The sequence below is a fragment of the Mytilus trossulus genome, chromosome 3 (assembly GCF_036588685.1).
Source record: "Mytilus trossulus isolate FHL-02 chromosome 3, PNRI_Mtr1.1.1.hap1, whole genome shotgun sequence".
NCBI lineage: Eukaryota > Metazoa > Mollusca > Bivalvia > Mytilida > Mytilidae > Mytilus > Mytilus trossulus.
Window position 1 is genome coordinate 54965846 of NC_086375.1, and position 18844 is coordinate 54984689.

At 32.0% G+C, this 18844-nt stretch overlaps 1 protein-coding gene across 1 annotated transcript; it reads left to right on the forward strand.

Annotated features, from left to right (window-relative positions):
• The first annotated feature begins 2241 nt into the window (after positions 1–2241).
• On the forward strand, positions 2242–17676 carry LOC134711866 (hydroxyproline dehydrogenase-like). The gene is made up of 9 exons (XM_063572815.1): positions 2242–2506; positions 4083–4279; positions 4777–4906; positions 7515–7604; positions 8401–8478; positions 10561–10707; positions 11218–11495; positions 12663–12751; positions 17498–17676. The coding sequence occupies exons 1-9, from the start codon at positions 2255–2257 to the stop codon at positions 17674–17676; spliced, it is 1440 nt and encodes a 479-aa protein (XP_063428885.1). The 5' UTR covers positions 2242–2254.
• Positions 17677–18844: the final 1168 nt, after the last annotated feature.

An 18844-nucleotide genomic window follows, 5' to 3' on the forward strand; every position in this document is an offset into this window, starting at 1 on the left:
CGTCAGCGGACATATTTTAAAACTAAATACACCAATGATGATTGTGGCCAAGTTTGGTAAAATTTGGCCCAGTAGTTTCAGAGGAGAAGATGTTTGAAAAAGTTAACGACGACAGACGCAGGACGACGACAGACGCAGGACGACGGACGACGGACGTCAAGTGATGAGAAAAGTTCACTTGGCCGTTTGGGCCAGGTGAGCTAAAAATGAACGAAAAACCAATATGTACCACAGAAACAAACGACAACCACTGGATTACAGGCTCCTGACATGGGTCAAGCACACACATACAGAATGTGGCGTGGTTAAACATGCTAGCGGGATCCCAACCCTCCCCTTAACCTGGGACAGTAGTATAATAGTACAACATAAGAACGAACTATAAAAATCAGTTGAACATGTCAACGTTCTCCCTTTTATCTCCACTTGCTTTCCTTGAGTTATAGCCATCAAAATGTACTTTTGTGACATTTAAAACATATAGAATATAAAATTGATACTATAAGTCGGAACAGTATTAGTTAAGGAACAAAATAAGCTAAAAAAAAGATAATAGGTCATGGAGCTCCTTTTCGCTATTAAAAATTTGGTGGGAAAAGACTGTTTCGGACTTTTACCTTACATAAGCATTATTATCCCTTGTATCGTATTGGAAAAAACTAAATACTCCAAACATTTTACACATATTCCAAAATCTCACCTTAGTACAAAGTCATCCTTCATAACACAATTACTACCATAAATGATAGACATGCAGAACTATTGAATTGTGAGAGTGGGTTAAAAACCACCGGCTATACAACCTGAAAAGGGTCGTGCTGTATTTTATTTTGTTAACACAGGTTGAACTATGCATTGCATTGTGTTTAAATTAAATGATTTGTTTGGTTTCAGAAAAGAATTATGCAGTCTCCTTGTTACAATGACATTCCTTTACCAAGGCTTTTTTTCAACCGTTCTGTTTCCAATGTATCAATAAATTATTTTATTGTAATCTATTACTGTGTTTAACGTTAATAATCTGAAATATTTGTATTTTGACATTGACCTATTGGCATTCATATTTGTATGTGAGGTATAGCAACATACATTAACATGAAGATGGATATTTCGATATTGTCTTTATATAAATATGACGTGGACTTACGTTGAAGTTACAAAATTAAATAATGTCATAAGTCAACACAATTTATTTTACAAGCTACTCATTTCTTTTAATTATAATAAATTTATACATATTCTAACAAATTCCCCAGTGATTGTGTATAATTGAATATCTAATTTCATAAGTTCATAAACCACTTCATGGAAAACAACAAAAAATGAGCAATACAATCTCCATCAAAAACTCGATTCTAACTCAAGTACTTCAGAAGTGAAAGCAGTAACTGTTCCACCCATCGTCCTTGATCCTCAAATCCAATATAAGTCTAAATTAGTGATATCTCGAGGTAGGGGACAAGGTTGTGGTTATAACAATTGCAATATATCCGTTGCCATCTTAGACACAGATATTCCATGACGATTAACGATCTCGTGATGGCGTCAACCAAATAGAAACCTCGTCTCTATCAAGGAAAAATGATGGGACACGAAAGCTTTAGAATATCCAGATAGTACTTCCCAGTTATATGCTACTGATATATTGCTATGTATCCTCGCACAATGTCTGTAGCAAGTCAGGAACATATATAAGTTGTCTAGCAATTGTTATGTTAATTAGTTTTGTCGGTTTTTATGGACTTCTCCTTTTTGTATATGCTTTGAAGTTCAGTATTTTGTATATTTTTTGGCTGTATAAAAACGGAAAGTTTAAAAGTGTATGTGAATGTATCCCTTTTATTCTAAAATGACCCTAAATGTCAATTGTTTTTTTAAGTTAATATATGTGGCAGACTTTTTTTTTAATTAATGTATTCTTTACTATCATTTTGATGGGATAGATGAGTTCAACATAGTCACCAAATATTGGATGTTTTAGTGATAGGATAAGATTACACAATATCTAGTCTTACAAATGTTAGTTTTACTTATATAGATGAAATACGATCCAAACGTTTATACATGTATTGACCCTGAAGATGATTCTCTGGTATTGAATGACAGCTACCTGTATACCTAGTAGATTCTTGTTTACTTACATGTACCTGTCAATTTGGTTTATCAACTTCCGACTGTAACAATTCTTCTGGTCAGCATGCGAGGACTTTCACTGATTACACTGTCATAAGGGATAACTAATTCATCAACATCGATGAAACCGCATTTAAGTGCAGCGTTGCAATGGTTGCTGAAAGGCAATATGCATCCGACTTTCCAACAGCGCTTTCAGCATACAGTGGTAGGCAAAATTCCAAAAACAGGTTCAACAGAAGTTGCAAGGTCTGAAATTCAGTTTGATGACTACAAAACAGTGTTCGAATTCAAAGAAACACCAGAAATTTTGCGAGCATTGTTCGTTTTGAAACTTTGTTCTTTTGATGGATTAGTAAATAATGGTGAACAGGTAAGATGTTTGCATTATAATGTTGTCTGAAGCATAAAAGTGTGAACGGACAGCAACAGTTAATATAACCGTTATTCTATCATTATTATGGATGACATAAACGAGACAAAACACAGGTACAAAGAAAACTTTCTAAGTGACCAGGTTGACTAACAAAAACATATATGCCACCAAAAACCATTACATTGAAAGCAAAAACAATATAATAATGGGATAACGGCTAACAAACAAATCAATTGAAAACAACAATGTATCAATACACAAGCGCGTACTTTATATCTTGACTTACTTGACTTAATCCTTTTCGCTCCTTGTGGAACATAGGACTGCTACAGTCGCTTTTCATCGTACTCTATTTTGGGCTATCCTTTTTGCTTCGGTCCAGGTATATCCAATTTCCTTTATATCCCATTGAATCTAACTCTCTTATATCAGTGGTTGTATTTTGGAGATGATAACATTTTGACGTCATACAAATACAGCATGATTGGGGTTTTTTCAGGATTCATTTTTATTGAATATTTTCTATGTATCTTTTTTTATTCCATTGTGCAAGTGCTTAGTCCTAAACAAAATATCCTACAAAATGTTCTTGCAGTTTTCAAGAACAGCCGTATTGGTTTGTAGAGTAATCAAAGGTACCAGGATGATAATTTAGCACGCCAGACGCGCGTTTCGTCTACATAAGTCTCATCAGTGACACTCATATCGAAATATTTATAAATCCAAACAAGTAAATTTGAAGAGATTATCCAAAATTCCTAAAAAGTTGTGCCAAATACGGCTAATGAAATATATGCCTGGAATAAGAAAATCCTTAGTTTTTCGAAAAATTCAAAGTTTATAAAAATGACCACATTAATGATATTCATATCAACACCGAAATGTTGACTTCTGGGCAGACGATGTTATATCTTAACTTTCTCTGTCATTTGAAGAATGTTGGAATTGTTGGTAGAGCTTTGATAGAACCAGATTTAGCAGTTGACATTTTGTCTCTTATGGGCATGAATCAACCCACTATATTTTCCCCTAACATGTCCTGTACCAAGTCGAGACACGACAGTTGCTTTCAAATAATTCGTTTGTTGTGTTGCTTTTGTGTTTGTTTTTGTTGTCCTTCAGTGTTTCTGTTGTTCAGTTGTTTCCTCTTGTAGTTGATGTGTTTCCAACGGTTTTGGTTTGTAACCCTGAATTGTTTCTACAAATTGATTTATGACTTTGGAACAATGGTAAACTACTATTGCGTTTATTTTGAACCTGCCACATGGTGTAGCAACCCATCTTTAGTTGAATAATACAGATTGACATACAATGTATATTTATTTCACTTTGGTTATTGTCTGATTGACGTAAATATCTCCTTTAGTGCGTATACGAATAGCACAGGAATATAGAACCTGACAACTTGTTGTGTCTACCTATCGTTTTTGCAGAAATGTTTTGTATCAAGTATCTTTTAGAAAGATTAATAAGAAGGGTTAAGCTTGTCATAAAATTAAACCCGGTATTCCTTAAAACTAAACAATAGTTGGTACAATTCCTATATATTATTTTGGTTTCATTATACTGACAGTTGATGAAATTGTCTAAGCGATTACTTGGAAATAGACTTTATACTGCGCTACAAAATAAAACCGTATATGGTCAGTTTATTGGAGGAAATAGTTTGGAAGAGCTAATGGTCAAAGTGAAGATATTACGAATGGGAGGAATTGGCCCACTCTTGGCAGTACCAATGGAGGATGACGTCGGAGAGAAATATGATATAGAGTACGTCAAATAAATGTATTAACCTTATATGAATAAAAATTGATTGTTTAATTTAAAAAATGTTTATAAAACAAACCTGAATACTTAAAATAAATCACATTGTTATAACTGATTTAACTTAAATAAATTCAAATGTCAAAAAGTACACATTTAATATACTCTGTCTATGAAATTTGCAGACAAAAGTAATACGTACAAGTAATTGAATTAATAGACATGTACCACAGTAACAAAGTTCTCTTAAAAGACATACACAGGTTTTAATTTTTTTCGGTAAACTATTATGCTATGTTCTCGATAGTGTGAAATATGCTATAGTATTTTAAAATTATTAAAATGTATGTAATTGTTTAAATAACATGCACTCATTCGTTGTTGTCCATTCGTTTGATCTATTTTTTCATTTGATTTTGCCATTTGATTAGGAAATTTCCGTTTGAATTTACCTCGGAGTTCTGTATTTTTGTGATTTTACTTTTTTCTTCGTATTTTCTTAGACAAATGGAACTTCAATTTGATCAGAACATGATTAAAACTATGGAATGTCTCGACATTGTTTCTAACCTGAATGACAAAATTCCCATGATGCAAGTGAAACTTACAGCTTTAATACCTGGTGACATCTGCGTGAGTGTACTTTAATGTGATAACTTATATTACACCACTCAGAGATAGGTTTCTCTCATCAATGAATCTGATACTTTTCTAATAATACATTATGAATGTTTTATACTTTTATTCCGCGTCAATGAATAACACGATTAAAATACAGTTCATCATTTTACGAAATGTACAATGTATACACCCATCTATATACCTATTGAGTTGTGTTTAATTTACAGATAAATCATAATTAAGGTCTTTCCCCTACGTGAGGAAAGACCTTATTGTTTTTCTAATGTTTTTTTTTCTTTTTCTTTTTTTTCTTCCAACATTTGTTTGACAAGGCCTCCTCCCCTTTCTGTTGAAGTTATCAAGACCAAATATGGACCATCGATAGACCTCATCATGAACTTTTACAAGATGAACTTTTGTAGGATTTCATCATCCCCTTTAGAAGTTATCTCCCTTTTATTGATTTTTTTCAACATGGCCCCCCTTAAATGTTTTAAAAGATATCATGACCTTATTTGGACAATAGCTAGATCTTATCATGATGTGTTACCATATGAGGCTGCTAAGGATTTCATCATCCCTTATGAGAGTTATGTCCCCTTGAAGCAATTTCTTTCTTTTACATTTTTCTCAAAAAGTATTCAAGACAGAATCGATTTGTAAACGGTAACATGTACAAGAACAGATGGCAATGTTATTGAACATATACAATCATTTTGTTATTAACCCTTATAAGGAGTTATTCCCCTTGAAAAATTGTGAACAATTTTAGAATTTTTTTATTTTCAGAACCGGAAGTCGTAGAGACTTGGGACCTTCACCAATAATCTGTAATTCATGTGACCTTGAATATGCACCCAAGGTCAAAGGTCACTGAGTGCAAAAAAAAATTACGCTGCAATTTCAAGCTTACATATTAGGAAAACGATAAGACTTTGCTGCATACATACAGCGTATAAAATGTTCCTCTCGACGAGCTCTACATTTTATATTATAAACCGAAAAATGTCCGACTGTCTGTTCAAAAGTTACAACGGGATGATTCTTAAAAATCTAGTATTTTGTGTATATCTTTTTTAAGGTAACAGATATCAACCTACTATATACTGCAAAGATGATCAGTAATTCAAGACCTTCAATTTGAGGTCAATGTTACGTCATGATGCAATTTCACCTTGACCTTCACATTATACTATGACCTTGACATTGTGATCTCTGAAAGGTCAAGTGGTCCTGAGTTGAATGGTGATAGTCCCATGTCTCTATGACTTCCGGTTCTCAAGTTTGGTATTGCATCATATATTTGATGATTAATTGTGACCTTGGTGAACTTTGAAATTGTCCCAATTCTTTTTCTATAATGTTGTCCTTCAACTGTAGATCATTTATCATTTAACAGATTTGAGATATCTATTGTCGTTATAGAGATACTGCAGTTTAAAGTTTTGCGAGCGGAGGCATGTATTTCTGAATCAACAAGAGCTTACCACTTAAAATGTTTAAGAAATTGAAGAGGTTGACATAGTTATATGTTTGACCAAATACCAAAAACATTCCATGGAAAAATACACCAAAAAATCATTTTGAAATTTTCAAGTTTTGCATTGACTTTGTAAGTTTCATAACTTCTATTTATATAGTTGATATTGCATCATTATTTGTACTTTGTCAAATGGGGTCATCTGATATATCAAATTGAAGGTCTAAATAAACTCTACCTAAAAATGAAAATTTTGAACCCCCTTTTCATCCCAGTGGGCAGGGTGGGTTCATTTAGTGCAAACATTCAAATTTCTCAGATGGTAAGGTTGTCGCATATCAAATGAAAGAACATAAAGCGTACATTTCAAATTTCAAATTGACGTCTCCCAAAAATGGGTTGGATGGGGTCATTGAGTGCAAAATATAAATTTTCTTTAAAGATAGGGTTGTTGTATATCAAATGAAAGGTCATGATGTGTACATTTAAAATATCAAATTCCCGACCTCAAAAAATTAGTTGGATAGGGTTATTAAGTGCAAAAATCAAACTTTCTAGAAAATGGCGTTGTCGCATATCAAATGAAAGCTCATCTACTCTGTATTACATATATCATACTTCCGATCTCAAAACTGTAGGCGGATGAGGTCATTAAGTGTTAAAAGCGAAAAGTTTGAAAAGGTATGCTTGTCGTATATCAAACGAAAGGTCGTACAAAGTACATAACGAAAACATCACTTTTACAGGAAAGACCTTTCAATTGTTTTACAAACAATTGAGATACTAGTTGGTACATTTTTTTGTCGTTATGGGGTTTGTGTTGTGTATTCTTCAGTTTTCTATGCTGTGTCATGTGTACTATTGTTTGTCTGGTTGTCCTTTTCATTTTTAGCCATGACGTTGTCAGTTTAATTTCGATTTATGAGTTTGACTGTCTCTCTGATATCTTTCGTCCCTCTTTCAATGGTTATGGTTAATGAAGGCCGAACATTTTTGTCTGTAATTCGCTTTTTAATGATAATCATAGTTGCTTATAATATGAAATATGCATTTTCAGACTGTCCTGGTAATGTAATTTGCAATGGATTTTTTAATGTAGAAAATTAAAGCACTCTCTAATGAAATTCATTTTCCTTGCAGACAAAATTATCAACCAGCTGTCCAAATCCTAGCGAAGCAAGCAAAACAGTCATTGAAGACATTGCAACATTTTTCCGAACAGATAAAATGGTAAAATATCTTTTGTTTACGATTCAATCGATATTATTTTTCCATAAAATGGTTGGTAAAAAATCAGCGTACATTTATCAAACATTACTGAGCATTCCAAAAAAGTATAAGTTAGATATGTTCAGTAATTCTGGTTGGAAATGTTTTTTTTTTATTCATTCCTTTAGAAAAATGGTTAAATGTAAATATTTATTCAAGTCTCAAAAAAGAGAAAATAAAATAAAATACTAAAAATAGATGCTTACTTATTATTGCATTCAGTAATTCTAAAGATGAAGGACAACTTTTTAATTTTCAAGTTTTCAAATTAGATTTGCCCCACGAGTTTTTAAATATATTTTCTGAGGCTATCAGTTAAATTGTAAGTTATTGACCTTTTTCTATTGTTTTCGAAACTAAATATGTGTTTGACCTTGCTAGGGTTTGCCATATATTTTTTGTATAATATTATAATGTGTTGTATTTCTTGAATTTTTTAAATGTCCAATTCAGTTGACATAGTCCGGAAGACAATCATATATTTACAATTAAAGATACTGTTACTATTTTACAGTTAGTGCAATAAGTTTCAAATCGTTAAATTTTATTTTTAACACTTCAGTCGAACGTAGCACCCTTGTTTAATGTATATGTCTTGTTTATGATTATTTGTTTGTACACAAATTACTTTGTGTTGATTCACAAATCTTGTGTATCGTTCTGCGTGATTCCATTTTATATTTACTTTTTATATAAGCAGTTGTCACCAATGTTTGTTCCATCCGTTGATATTATGTATATATGTATATGTTTGTAGCCATATATTCCTAATTTAACAAGTACAGAGAACATGCAGCTGGAAGCCGGTTTGAATAGGCTCAAAATGGTCTTTCAGGTATTTATCTTCGTTAATAATTATGCATTATTTAATTTGCATGATGATGACATAACAGGTTGGTGCATCTGCTCATAATATCATAACCAATCATCTATTTTGCATGCATGTATACCATGTAAGTCTATCTCACACCTTTCCATGTAGCACCGTCCTTTTGTGGTTTTTGCAGTTCAGCTAAACATCCAATCATTGCCAATTTATTTTAAGAACATTATTCATGTCGGGTGTACCTGAGCAGGAGGGAATATATATACTTATGTAGTGTGTAGTTTCCCGATATGCAAATATCTTTAAAGAGAGGCGAAAGATATTAAAGATACATTCAAACTCAAAAGTTGAAAATAAACTGAGAACTCCATGGCTAAAAAACAAACAAATAGACAAACAACAGTACAGAAAGCACATCATAGAAAACATTAATTGATTTGGAAAAGAAAACTAAAGGAAACAAACAATTACTGAGGATATCACAAAATTTCAAAAAGGGAGTGAGACGAATTGCTTCCAAAAAAGGCACACCCTTTCCAGTGAAGTCCTTATATAAAGAGAACATTCACATGTTGAGTTGAGTTATGTTAACGGCATACGAGTGTATATAGGGTACGTTACATAAATGTCATGGGAGGTTGGTGAATTTTTATTCTGAAGTTTAAATAATCATGTTAGTCATAAATGCTCGTTCGAAGTCGCCAATTTGCACCAAACTCGAAGAAAATGACATTATATGAATCATAACTGATTGTATCTTCAGTAATCTTAACCTCAAACTCATCTAGATGGGCAATCTTTCATTGCAATGTAGGTTATTAAGTAACAGGACTAACCTTTTTTTACTTACAGCTGCAAAAACAAAAATATGGATATGCTGAATAAAAGTTTATATAAATCATATAAAGGTATAGGTAGTATCACTTATTATTTTGAAATTGTTTTTTGTATCACCTGCCTTTATCAAAACTTTTAGTTTTACATGGCATGACGAACGCTGTTGTTTTTCTTCCGATCTCAATGAGTAATGATTTTGAGTATGTTTTTGGTGACTTTAAAAGACAAATGGATTTTTTTTTGAATTTATTTATATAATAATTTTTCATGTTTTGTTGTATTATTCACTGAATTGAAGTTATTCATTGTTTGATTATCGAAAAGACTATAAAAATAAGTTGGTATGATCACCGATCTAATAACTATTTCGTGTCTATACAATAGCATGTTACATTTCATTTCATATAAAACGGAAAAGATATAATTAAACCCCTTTCTAGACCTTTGCTTGAGAAAGTGGAAAGTGTAATAAATTTATTACATAATATTTTTTAAATTCATGTAGCATTTTCCTGGATAAGTATTAATAATTCTAATGATGGCTGAGTACTTGCAATTTGGCTTTAAACGTATTTTTGTATTTAATTTTTGATTCGATATTCTGTGACTTGTATTTTATGAAAAACTGAAAAAAAATCCTGACTGGTTAACATTTAGATATTAGCAAAACTGTTGACATAGAATTGTCATTTTGTGGTTGCAAGCAAGAGGCCTAACCAAAATGGTTTTAATCAAAGATGTTAATATAGTTATGGGTTACATCTTCGCTCATTACTAATTTCACCTTTAACTACTGTGAACCAACTTATTTTCGCGAGCGATTCATTTTCGCGACTTTCGCGAGTAGAAAAATAACGCGAATATAAATCATCGCGAATATGAACAACTTGGTTCTTTCCTTATTTAACTTCATCAAGGAAATCAGAAAATCGCGAAATTTAATAGCCGCGAAGTGGTTAAACGCGAAACAAAATATCCGCGAAAAAAAGTTGGTTTACAGTATCTTGATGATGATATTTTAGGTAGATATTTTCAACATGCATATGACATCTAACAAAACACCCTAATCATCCTATTTGTATAATATATTTCATTTTATATCACACTGAAATCAACAACAAAATTAAATACTGCATAATTGTATATGTTTGAAATGCAGGGGTTAAATAATAATTTTTATCTTCTCCTTTGTTGTAAATTGTATTATATTGAATGTAGAATGATTGTTTTACTTTTCAAATCTTTGTCTCGAAGAAAGGCAAAGAGAAGGACATATGGTTGATGGTAGATGCTGAGTATACATATATGAATCCAGCATTAAATCTGATTACATTGGCAATGATGTTGAATTATAATCATGACAAACCACTAGTCGCTTATACATATCAGAACTATCTTAAGGTATGTTGTCTACCGGTTGCATTATGCATGTTTAGGCTTTGCAATAATGAACACCTGTGGTGGTTTTGATTAATTGTGTGTATCAATTTAATTTTGCCAACTATTTAATCCTATTTATAAATCTCTTCTAGTAGTATTCAACTCTTTCCTTACATCTATAGTGTACCATTTTGCCTATTCCGATTTTAGTGGTTAGAAAGATCATTTGTTTTTCATCAAAAGTCATTTTTCATTTTCATGGCAATCTTTGCTAAACAAAGAAATTTAAAGGTCTTGAAGTGAATGAAAACTAAAGCTATTAAATGTATTCAACTAGATGATAGAACTGCCAAAAGTTAAACAGATCGACTAATTAGCAAAGAACCTGTGGAAAAGTTTCATTTGGTTCGCAATTATAGTTTTTGATACACACAACCCTCTGTCAAATCTGTTACAGTGATATAACAGTACAACATAAGGACGGACTAAACTTTAGTATTATATTCTCAATTCATTCTTTTTACTTTTAAGGGAACGGAAGAACTATTGAAACGAGATATAGAATATATTAAATCGCATGGTGTTGCTTTTTCTGCAAAACTTGTGAGAGGAGCTTATATGGACAAAGAAAGAATGCTCTCAAAAAAGCACGAATATCCCTGTCCAATAAATAACTGCTATGAAGACACTTCGGATACTTACCACAAGTCTCTAGAAATTCTATTTGACGAGACAAAGAGGAACAAAACCAAATTTAAAACAGTAGTTGCCTCACATAATGAGAGTACTGTACTCCATGCAGCAGATAGGTAATTATTTCTACAATTTTTCAACTAACTTCATAATCTATGATCCTGATATATTGATGAGATTATAACAACGTTCTCGTCCTCTTTTCCTTTATAAACAACCCACTAAATTTCATACATTTTTTTATGTAAAAAGTGGGATTTGAAATATCAATAGAAATTGTATATTACAATTATCCTTTTTTGTTTTGAATAAGAAAAGTAACATAATACATCAGTTGTTATCCATTTGTTTGATGTGTTAGAGCTTTGATTTTGCAAAATGATTAGAGACTTTCCATTTTTGAATTTTCCTGGGAGTTCAGTATTTTTGTGATTTTACTATTTTTTTTTATAATAATGTACATGTAGGTTGTTCGCTTTTAGAATTCCACGAATTTCATCGTCACGTGTCTGAATATCTGACTTGGAATTAAAAGTTTAAATACGTATTTCGGGTACTACGAGTGGAGTAGCAATTGTTTACTGATCTTGAACAACGGAGTTAGTCCCGGTTTATTTTAGGGTTCATGTTGCTCCGTCTTTAGTTTTATATGTAATATTCTTTTACTCTTGTTCGTATTTTCGTCGTCGTCGTGATGCAATCTTGTTACTGTCTTCCTTTTAAAAAATACAATACACAGTGTAGTATACTCGGTCATGTTCAGTTATACGTTGTTTTGTAATCAGATATAATTGAAAACTATCACTTAGTTATATTATTAGACAAAAGGCTGGTTTCATATGAATATGGTGAGATAATTTTAATGCTGAAGTAAAAATTAGCCGTAACAAACGCCATCGAGATGAATTTTGATAAAATGTTAAAATGCACAAACATTTAAATAAGGAAAGTGCTTTATTATTTGCGGTGTCTGATTCGTTTCATGATGTTAATATGTAATATACTTCATTACCAGGTGGGTTTGGAAAACAACACTATAACTGCATCTTTGGCTCTATTTCTCATATTTTGTTAGATACAGTCACCATTGAAATAACAATGGTGTCATGAATTAAGGTTATTATTCGTTCTTCAATTACATTACCTTATATGAATATGTCTATCATATGTTCTGTTATTGACTACATAACAAAAGATCGATAGAAATTATAAGAAGCTCAGAAAGTTCATATCCATGAAGAATCAGAAAAGATTGTAACTGGACTTACTGATAATTATTTCAGGATGAAAGAATTTGACATAGATAAACAAGATGGATCAGTTGTATTTGGACAGGTTGATGGAATGGGTGATCAAGTTTCCTATGCTCTAGGTATTTCATTCATGTTTTACTCTATAGTTAATTCTAAATCCGAAAATTTAATTTATATAACTTCAAACAATTTGAATTTGTTTTCCTATACTCACGTTCATTTAGAACACTCAAAATCAAACATTTGTATACCTGAATGAAGATCAGTAACATTTAATAATAATGATAAGAAAGAAGATGTGGTATGATTGTCAATGAGGCAACTCTTTAAAACAGACCAAACGACACAGAAATTAACAACTATTGAGTCACCATAAGGCATTCAACAATGAGCAAATTCATACCGCATGGTCAGGTATAAAAGGCTCTAAAATGACAAATGGAAAACAATTCAAACGGGTAAACTAACAGCCTACTGTATATACAACAAAATGAACGAAAACTAATATGCAGCACATCAACAAACGACAACCAATGAATTACAGGCTCCTGACTTGGGACAGTCACATACATAAAGAAAGACAGCGGGATCACAACCCTTTCCTTACCTGGGACAGGGGTGTAACAGTACAACATAAGAACGAACTAAAACAAATCAGTTGAAAACAGTTTACCTCATCAGATGGATACAAATTGAAATACATCTAACAAAAACATAGAGTGGACGTGGCCGGGGACATATATATCCCAACAACAAAAAAACACTTAAAGTAACATTTAATAGTTATAAAGTTAAAAATGTTTACAAGCAGTTAAATATTTTTTTTCGGATCACTACGAAGAAAAAGGAGAAGACATTCAGAAATAAAGTTTTCTGAGAGATTTCAGTGATTGCTAGAATGTTGAAAAGTGCATTATCGCTTATTTTGTGATATATGTTTTATTGGATCACGGTGGGTATGGTTGTCCTGCGAGAGAACGTTCTGTGCTGGTGATTTGGTCCTGATTCTGTGCTGGTGGGTTTGTTTACATTGTATCAGAACGGCAAGAAAACGACCGTTTTGTTGCTTAATTTTTCTCTGATGCGTCATAAATACCATGCAAAGTATGTTACAACAATATTATATTGCGAAAGTCGTGCAAGTTCGTTAAACGGAATTGTCCTGACACTGTGCTGGTGATAAGAAAAACGGTTCTGGTTCTGTGTCTTTATATTTTAGTTAAAAGTGGCATATATTCAAGATCATTGACGCTGTACTGTTATTGACTTATTAGCTGTTGTCTGCTTTCTTGAAATTGACATTTTTGTGAATCTGTTTACTGTTATTATTTATTTTTTTAAATTAACTGTAATCTTATAAGTTATAGAGAGGTTACAGTGAAACCTTGAAATATTTTTCCGTAAGATTTAAAAGTTGTATTTTAAAAGAAAATGTATCTTATAGCTTTTAAGAATCACTTGCTGTAAGATGTTTTCAACATATTTGTTTTGTCTGAACGGTTATCAGGTATTTTTGTTTGAATGTTCGACAGAACACAAAAAAAATCACTATTTTATGAAAGGGTAGGCTAGAATATGTCAGAGAATGAAGACCAGATAACCTAAGGAACACTAACAAAACTAAGATTTCTTAGCTTTTTCATTTCAAAATAGATATTTTTTATAAAGAATTACGGGGGAGGAAGTGAACAATGTGTCCTACTTTTCTATATTTAAATATTTTTCATGAATAAAAATCAAATGTGCTTTGATTATAATTGAAAATGAGTAAACGGAAAACATACCCAACTAAAATACACTTTTATTTTAATATTTGTAATATCACTAAGCTTTTAAGGTTTGTGTGTCAAACACACCATCTCTGTAGTAATGACTCCTTACTACACTTTAAGTTATTTCACTTCATTAATTTTTTTGTCTGCATTTTTTTATATTGTGAATTCTTAGAATTATTATATTAAAATGTAGCTTTATCACTGAACTAGTATATATTTATTTAGGGGCCAGCTGAAGGACGCCTCCGGGTTCGGGAATTTCTCGCTACATTGAAGACCTGTTGGTGACCTTCTGCTGTTGTTGTTGTTGTCTCTTTGACACATTCCCAATTTCCATTCTCAATTTTATTAATTTATATTTTAAAAAACTGTATCTCAAGCCAGATATATCAAACATTTTTGTTTCCACCTATCCGTTTTCAGGACTTTAACAATCAACATAAACACGCCTGGAAAGTAAAATGCGTACTCGGTCGTCTGTAATCGACCATTTTAGACACCCCAGGCTCCTAAAAAAACAAGCCGGGATGTGGGTTCAGAGATGCATATTGAGTACTTAGGCAGCAACCATTTGATTTTCTGGGGGGGCTATGGTTTTTTTTGGAAAAAAAAGTTTGTTTCCAGTTTTTGGAGAAAAAAATAATTTGTTTTGAATTCTGAGCCTGTCAATTACGAAATGTGCAAACTGCAATAGTATCAAAACAGCACAGACAATGAATAATAGAGATATGATTGTGTACATATATCAAGGGGAAACTTCTTGCAAAGCATTATTATTTATAGTTCATTATTGTATTTAGTAGAAAAAGAGAATTTAGTGAAAATAAAATCACTTTTTTTGTAGAAAATTCACAGACCTTTGTACAGAGATTTTTATTATGTTTAGCATGGGATCAACACAAGAGTTCATTACCGAGTAAAAAAAATCAAAATGTCTATCTACCTTGCACATTTCAGAAAATTCAGATCAGATAACGAAACTGGGTCCAGCAACATTTATAAGCAATTTAAGATTTTGACCCTCACAGTTTCCATTCACCACAAATATTCTCGTTACAACGAATCATTTTAAATACAAAAATACCAGTTGCAGCCTTTTGTTTATCTACTAATATATGTATACGGATAAAGTTATGAAAGGCAGCAGGGTCACCAGGGCGAGGAGTCCATGTCATCTGAAATAAATGCTAAGCATAGATCTAGAAAGCGACAGATAATCATGACATTAAAAAAAACTCTCTTCTTTTCGACTTTTTTTTTTAACAAATTGACACATCAAATGAATTATATAGTATTGTGGAATTTTTAACTTATTTTAGATACTATATATTGTTATCTGATATTGGACGAAAGATGTTGCCCTTTTAAGTAATTATGTAATACAAGTTAAGATCATTTGAAAACACATATCAAACAGCCAAATGGATGCACAAGAGATAAAATAGGAGTCATAGATCCTATTGACAACAATTATCTGCCCAATTTTATTGATTTTGTTACATTTGTTTCAAATATGACCAACTTCTTATCCAAAATCACCAGCACCGTATCAGGACCCACCAGCACAGTATCAGGACATGAATAAATTGAGAAAATGCTAAATTTTAATAAATTGCAATGTTTTTTCACAAAAAATTTCTGTCGTGTGGATTGCGGTATAGAAAGCGGACTCTATGAACATTTTTGTTTTATTTTTTCAGTTCGAGATTTTCTGAAAAGGAGCATTTTTGTGTTACGCTTACTGAAACAGTTAAGAGGGTCAACTTTTTATTGGTTTACATATGAACCCATAAGAAACGAAATTGAAAAATCTCAACTGGTTTTTTTTCCATTTTTTATGAGTAAAAACATCAAAAATCATCATTTTCGTCTTTGTTTACATTTTTCATTGATCACCAGCACCCGTCAGGACCGAATCACCAGCACAGAACGTTCTCTCGCAGGACAACCATACCGACCGTGTGGATGCTACTTCATGAATATATACACTTTACGGTTTGTTCCCCGATCGCAGTGAATATCATCATATTTTTCTGCATTGCAAACTCTTTATTACGATACTATATGAAGTTCCTGCTATCAAAAAGGGTGAAATAATACTGTTCATAGGAATATCTATTACCTGCCCATAAACTTTAATTATTTCTAAACGTACATAAATGTATTTAGCGAGAATGTTTACAGCTGTAATACTCTTATCACACTTTCAGTAAATATATAAAATTATGCATTTTATATACTTGTAATGATAAATTTAAATTACCAATTAGTATGTTCGTGTATTAAGCATGAAATACGAAATTTCGTTATCGAAGAGTTCAGCATTTTACAGTTTACGTGTTCCTTTAAATGTGATTATTAGTATGTGTGTACAATGTACATTATTCATGAGAGTATTGAGAAAAGGCACTTGATATTTATAGAGTGGAGGTTTATTCAATGTAATGTAATTCAAGTTTTTAAATATTGTTATATACTAGCAAGTACGATATTAAGTAGTTGTAATCATTTGTCTAATCCAACAACAAATGTTAAATCATTTAAAAGATATAAATATTAATACTACATTTGGATTTTAATGTGCGTATTGTTATGCGTTTACTTTTCTACATTGGCTAGATGTATATGGGGAGGGTTGAGATCTCATAACATGTTAAACCCCGACGCATTTTTGCGCCTGTCCCAAGTCAGGAGCCTCTGATCTTTGTTAGTCTTGTATTAGTTTTACTTTTTGTTTCTTGTGTATAATTTGGAGTTTAATATGGCGTTCATTATCACTGAACTAGTATATATTTGAAAAGAGGCGAGCTGAAGGACGCCTCCGGGTGCGGAAATTTCTTGCTGCTTAGTGACCTTTTGCTGTTTTCTGTTCTATGGTCGGGTTGTTGTCTCTTTGACACATTCCCCATTTCCATCTCAGTTTTCTACAAAACATTACATATATTAGGTGTTTTATACTTAGAAAGGGTTATTATATTTATTGTTTATCCTTTAAAAAGGATGAAGAAACCTACAACTCTAGATAAGAATGTAACAGTATGGCGAATAGTTATGTCATAGTCCTATGTGATATATTGTGTTTATTTACAGGACGAGCTGGGTACTTGGTATACAAATCAGTACCTTATGGAAGCATTGAAGACACTCTACCATATCTACTCAGACGGTTGCTAGAGAATAGATCGGTACTGAACGGTGTCCGGAGAGAACGGGAACTATTAAGATCTGCACTCAAGCACAGGCTTAAACAAAAATGCTTTCCTGGCTGACGATAGATACTGCCTTAATCAATGGACACAGATAATCCTTGGAAACGGTTTACTCACATTATAACCAAGTAACATGTTGATCGTTTCTATCCCTTATCTCATTATGGTTATTAATGTATTATTGGAGTTCTCTAATATATGCTTCCAAAAATGCCACGAATTCCTTTCAAGTGACAACTACAAAACGGATGTTGTGTAAATTTTATTTCATTCGTGACAGAGATGAAAGACGAATTATTAGAATTGTACTTTTTTAAATTAAAAGTTTGGGTGATAAAATCTTTATGTAACCACAAATAAATTGAGAGTTGTAAATATATCCCGAAGTACTTGGGAAAATTAATGCATTCTGGCGAAAACTCATCTCATTTTATACCCATAAAATAGAAACACCTTGTGGTAGCTATGATTTAGTGTAATGTAAGTCAGTGTTGTTGATTATCACTATTACAAACTCCTCATTCGGATCAACGTTTTCAATGGAACCAATTCTGGTGATGAACATTACCAATGTAAATTGAATTGAGATCAAAACTTAAAAAGAAGTCGCTCTACAGATTAAATAGAATGATATACGATTTCTGCTCTGATATAAATGTGTAATATAAAAAAGTAAGTGAATGTATCCGTCGGGCAAATAATATTCTACAACGTATTACATTTGTATATTTAGCAGTATTAAAAATTGATAAAAATAACAAGAAAGTCAGGTCTACATGTACACTTCAAGTAGGCAATTAAGACGAATATTATGTGCTCTTGCAATGTACTTATTATTCGCGAAACAATATTCGTCAGTAGAAGTGCTATAATAGCTTGAGATATATGCATATAAGGCAATATATATTTATCTTAATGTAAACCAAATATTTCACTATCAGAAAATGGAAGAAGACGTGTCGTCATGTATTTCTACAGAGTTATTCATGTCATCATCACAATTTTTATAAGCAACTATATTTTGATTTAAGCAGTACTAATTAATCACATGCTTTGTAGGGCAATCTGTTATCAAATTAACAAATTAAAGATACTGATGCAACTACTTGTAAATTCAAAGCACCATCCCTATATCATTGTTGATATGTATTGTTTAGTCACAATTATGTTTCCGTGTTACAATTTATTCTTTTTACTGCTTGTGCTTTCACAAATCATCATGAACACG